This window comes from Limulus polyphemus, unplaced genomic scaffold (genome assembly GCF_000517525.1).
Source record: "Limulus polyphemus unplaced genomic scaffold, Limulus_polyphemus-2.1.2 Scaffold8730, whole genome shotgun sequence".
NCBI classification, from domain to species: domain Eukaryota; kingdom Metazoa; phylum Arthropoda; class Merostomata; order Xiphosura; family Limulidae; genus Limulus; species Limulus polyphemus.
In genome coordinates, this window is record NW_013674340.1 from 9,676 (window position 1) to 15,821 (window position 6,146).

At 35.2% G+C, this 6,146-nt stretch overlaps 1 protein-coding gene across 1 annotated transcript in view; it reads right to left on the minus strand.

Moving 5' to 3' along the window:
• Window positions 1–3,236, minus strand: part of LOC111083245 — a gene marked incomplete at both ends in the record, with an annotated part of 10,664 nt that extends 7,428 nt beyond the window's left edge. The window contains one exon of the mRNA XM_022379617.1: window positions 3,047–3,236. Coding sequence (XP_022235325.1) covers window positions 3,047–3,236 — 190 coding nt within the window. The remainder of the gene's footprint in view (window positions 1–3,046) is intronic.
• Window positions 3,237–6,146: the final 2,910 nt, after the last annotated feature.

A 6,146-nucleotide genomic window follows, 5' to 3' on the forward strand; every position in this document is an offset into this window, starting at 1 on the left:
TATAACTGGATTAACAAACCATATAGGGTTAACAATACTATCAGTGCTTCAAGTATAAATAGATTAACAAATCATATAGGGTTAACAATACTATCAGTGCTTCAAGTATAACTAGATTAACAAATCATATAGGGTTAACAATACTATCAGTGCTTCAAGTATAACTAGATTAACAAATCATATAGGGTTTACAATACTATCAGTGCTTTTTTTGTTAAACAAGTAGGGTTATAATGTTATTTGGTTTTCTATGTTGAAAAACAGAGTTCTGAGAAACGTTCTGACACCTAAATACAGAAATAACACTAATTTACTAAAGTTGATAGTAACGTCAAATTCACGTTATTTAAACTTTAATGGCTGGTTAGAAACCTTGAACCTTGAAATCATTATAAGCGGTGGACAACCTAATTCATCACTAATGGTTAGCTTGGCGAATACGAGAATCCATGGTTTGTGTCCCCTTGCCATAAACTAATGCTTCGTTACTTTGGGCCATAAGAATGACGGTCAAATGACATTATTTGATTAGAATACCCCAAGAGTTAGCGGTGGGTGCTTTTGACTAGCTGCCTTCCATCTAGTCTTAGAGACGACTAGTGCAAGTATCGGGAACAACAACAACCAGCGAGCCTTTGATCCTAATTACAGTAATTGTGTTAATAAAATTTGTCACGGTATGATGGTTATAAATGTAGATATCTTACAAAACAACAACAACAACAACACCGACTGTGTTATTGTACTCTTTGTATGATGAAAAGATAAGAAACAAATTAAAAATGGCATTCCGTGTCAACTCCATTTAAAGGTTCATTAGCACGTAGTTGTTTGTTTTGTGTCAATAGTTGTATTATGGGTTTCATTTATGTCACAGTTGACTCAGCGGTAAGCTTGAGGACTTATCATGCTCAAATTTGGGGCTCGATACTTTCTGTGTGCGCAGCGCAGACGTGCTTAAAGAAAATAGAACATTTGTTTCATTATAACAGACATATAGATACTTTTGATATTTCAAAACTCTCGGCATAGTTACCATATGATCGAATAAAAGAGAAATCTCCACGTGGGAAGGAGTAACCTTTTGAACCTGTAAAGAATTTCACTACACACTTCCCGGCAACCCTATTTAGATACATACATAACTGAAGTGTTTCAGTTATGTATGTATTTTAAAACAGCTGACCATGTGATATGTTAGGATCCTTTAAGTACCACTGGTTATATCATGGTTAGTCTGCAAAATAACGGATCACAGCAATGATAATATGTATCAATTTAGCATGAGCGCCGTTATCAAAGACCGTTTCTTTGATAACTGTTCAAAGAAATTTATAAACAGGGTCTGTCAAGAGTGAAGTTCGAAAGAAAATATACTTAATACTGAAACAGCATATAGCTGCCAACCCCTGGTAAATGACTGAGTAAATGTGACCGACGAGTGGATATTCTTTTTCAACAAGAAGAATCCAGGTTCGAATCCCGTCTTCCGACGCCACGTAAAATTCTTCTCGTCACTTCCCTTAAGGCAACAGCAGACTTGCAACCCAAAAGTACGAAATATAACTTAATTATTGGCGAGTACTAAAAATTCAACAAACTAATAATAATTAGACTTAGATAATCATATAAGCTAGTGATCATGATAAAGATTGATATCCAATCGCCACGATTTCACCGTAGCACAAAAATACGATTTGGTATGTATGAATGAAAAACAAAACTGACGGGAAATTTACATATTTGGAATAATTAAATGGTGCCGTTTTAATTAGTTAGGTAGCTAGTTTATTTGTTGTTAAAAAGCTACACAACTTGCTATCTGTGCTGTGCCCATCACGGGTATCTTAACCCGGTTTGTAGCGTTATAAGCCATCAGACTTCCCTGAGACACTGGGAAGCGTGTAGTTTTAGAAGATAAAGTTTGCGTCACTTGATATTCCAAAATAAATCAAAGTATTTTTATAACTCAAGATAATAAATATATCGAACTTGTATACTTATGGAAATACAAAAACCACAGAAATCTACTTCAAAAAACCGCAATTAAAAAAACATAACCCAAGTACTTTGTGAATTAGTGTAGAACATCGGGTTCAAAAAGTGGCCTAATGGTTAACGTATCGAACAGGGGATCCGAGAGTCTCGAGTTCAATACGTGATCTAGCAATCACACTTCGCACGTTCAACTATGGGCGCGTTGAAAGAGTGACAGTCAATTCCATTCGGTTAATACTAGCATTTTCAGGTGGCAGGTGCTGTCGACTTGTTTCCCTCCCTTTGGTCCCTATTTCAAAATTAGGGAGGACTATGTCTGAATCATAGAGGTCTGACCTAGCCATTCAGGTGAACAAACAAACCTTCCATCCTGAGGCACGAGATCAAGGTAAGGTCTACCTTACAAACGTTCTTGGGTTTCTTCAACTGGGGTCTCGGTGGGTCAGTAATAAATTTACGAATTTACCATGCTAAATTCTGGGTTCGATTCCCCGTAGTGGACATAGTGCAGATAGCCCATTGTGTATTTTTGCGCTATGCAATAACAACAACATATTAAATTACAAAATATGTGTCCGGCATGTGTCTCGTAATCTGCGGGTCGCGAGTTCGAATCCCGTCATCGAACACGATGGCCCTTTCAGCTTTGAGGGCGTTATAATGTGACGGTCAATCCCACTATTCGTTGGTAAAAGAGTAGCCCAAGAGTTGGCGGTGTTGACTAGCTACCTTCCGTCTAGTCTATCACTTCTAAATTTAGGACGGCTAACGCAGATAGCGCTCGAGTAGACTTGTGCGAAATTCAAAAAAAAACAAGTAATCAAACAATGGATAATATATAGATGGCCTTATTATTAAATACGTAGTTTCGAGTCACAGAGCTTCTACGCTAAATGTTAGAAGAACATTATAATCAAGTTATACAGCATTAGCTCATTAGGAATAATGGAAAAAAAGTAGACAGAATAAATATTTTGTTTGGATGGGGAAACATGTTCACACGTGCAAGTAATAAAAAAATGTTGAAACAATTTTACTGAACTCTTACTCTGTTGAATATTTCTGGAAACTAAAGCTTTCCTAAGTCCTGTAGGTCCAAAAGACCTTTTCAGGTTATTCACTGCTTCCGTTGTTCCATAATACGTCTGGTAGAATTGCTGATAGGAACTTGGGGTTTCAGTTTTGTCCTCTTCATAGGATTGTCCAGATCCGCCATCTGGTGGCCAGTTACTGTTTACCTAGTAAATTAGTAAAAATGTATTTGTATTAACATTTCTAAAGCTTGGAGAAATGAAGTACAGAAACTACATTACACACAGTAAGGGCTAACATGCCCACAGGCTAATACCTTCAGAGGACCCTCTGTACCTTATATTAAAACGATTTGCAATACGCGAATCTTCAAGTTTAATGGTGACGACAGCCGATATACAGTCACTGTGGAATGGCATGTATAATAACTACGTTTTAACATTGTTTGGCGTTTCGTAGATAGTGTGATTCCACTGAAAATTAACTGCTTTTGGGAAGGGTGTGTAACAGTCCTTTCCAAAGTAAAATATTCATATTCTCAGATTATAAAGAAATGTTTAGATCAAAGATTTATAATTTCCAAGACATGTTATCCCTTGTACTTAATGACACTAGAAAAAAAAGGAATATGGATTAATCTGGGGTACCAGCATAATGGGAGTTATGGCATGTGTTTTTTATATGACAAGCTACACAACGGTGCCGTTTGCTATGAAAACTACTTTGTAGGGCTATTGTCAAGAGTCACGGTCTTCAGATAGAGCATGACCGGACATGGCGACTTGGGCTATAACAATATAACGTTGGTAAATGCACACACATAAACACGCTAATATCTGAAATATATATTGTATTTGTTTAGATTATTAATAGATTTATATTTTCACATGTTGACAAGAGAGATTTGTTCACACTCTGTATAAGCTGTGTAAACGTAAACAGTACACCAGGGAATGCACGTGTTTCGCAAGAAATTATTGCGAGCCAGGAAATACCAATGTATAGTATCTTTAGTAATATTTTATTTGTTATTATGTTGACATAATTACATTTATTATGGTAACGAAGACAGGAAGCATACGGTGCATATTAGAATGGTGATTAATATTTCAGAAAACACGACCGACTCTTTATCTCTGTTCTCGTTAGTTTAAAAAAAAAAAAACTTCATCAGAGAAACTAGTGATAAAGCCTGTGTTGGTGTTAGAAATAACAACCCAATAAAAAATTCAAACAAACGTAAACCAAGGCTAGTTAGATGTGTAAATAATGGCAAACTCAAGAACTGAATGTATTTTTAAACTATCTTACAACTATTCAAATATTTCATTAATAAAACCCGAAAGTTGTTAGAATTACCTTACCGGAAGTGACAAGTGATCCCGGTAAATAAAACCCGAAGGTTGTTAGAATTACCCTACCGGAAGTCACAAGTGATCCCGGTAAATGTTTTATAGAATTCTGAGCAAACGTCTCAAAGCCGGAAACTCGTGTAAACGAGATCGTCCAGTTTCTGGATGGACTATACTCTCTCTTAGTCCATTTCATTTTGTTTACGTATTATGGAGGTGTCCTCTAATAAAAGTACTTGTTGAGTTTCAATATTCATTTAATCGAAATGCTTAATAAATAACCAAATAACGAAAAGACTTATTCATTAAAACTAGGCCTCCCAGTGGCAAAGCGGCGTGTCTGCGGACTTACACTGCTAGAAACCGGGTTTCGATATTCGTGGTGGGCAGAGCACACACAGCCAGTTGTTTAGCTTTTTGCTTAACTACAAACAAACAAACATTAAATCAGTGTTTAACTAACTGGCGCGAACAGTATATTACCATTAATTAAATAAATATTAATATATATATATATTAGTAGTTAGATTTATTCCACTCCGCACTTAAATACGTTTCTTGAACAATAGAATATTGTACTGGATGTAAAAGTGTGACGTCATCAGATGAAAACCAAACAAACAGGAAAGTACCATGAGTATTTCTTCTAACAGTTCCGGAAGTAAAGAATCTGGTCCATCGTTTCATTGTGTAATTAGAACACTTTATTAAAAAATGAAGAATAGAATATTGTACTGGATGTAAAAGTGTGACGTCATCCTATGAAACCAAACAAACAGGAAAGTTTCAACAGACCATGAGTAATTCTTCTAACAGTTCCGGAAGTAAAGAATCTGGTCCATCGTTTCATTGTGTAATTAGAACACTTTATTAAATGAAGAATAGAAGATTGCACGTGAAATCAGGTGGTAGTATGTTGTCATCTGTATATGATGATGTCAAATCAAGTATATGATGATGTCAAATCAAGTATATGATGATGTCAAATCAAGTATATGATGATGTCATCTGTATATGATGATATCAAATCAAGTATATGATGATGTCATCTGTATATGATGATATCAAATCAAGTATATGATGATGTCATCTGTATATGATGATGCCAAATCAAGTATATGATGATGTCAAATCAAGTATATGATGATGTCAAATCAAGTATATGATGATGTCAAATCAAGTATATGATGATGTCATCTGCATATGATGATGTCAAATCAGTATATGATGATGTCAAATCAAGTATATGATGACGTCAAATCAAGTATATGATGATGTCAAATCAAGTACATGATGATGTCATCTGTATATGATGATGTCATCTGTATATCATGATGTCATCTGTATATGATGATGTCAAATCAAGTATATATCAAATATACTTATGATGATGTCAAATCTGTGGTGATCTACTTATGATAGTAGAGAAATCTGTGGTGATCTACTTATGACATTAGACAAATCTGTGGTAATCTACTTATGACCTTAGAGAAATCTGTGGTAATCTACTTATGACATTAGACAAATCTGTGGTAATCTACTTATGACCTTAGAGAAATCTATGGTAATCTACTTATGACATTAGACAAATCTGTGGTGATCTACTTATGACATTAGACAAATCTGTGGTAATCTACTTATGACATTAGACAAATTTGTGGTAATCTACTTATGACATTAGAGAAATCTGTGGTGATCTACTTATGACATTAGAGAAATCTGTGGTGATCTACTTATGACATTAGAGAAATCTGTGGTGATCTA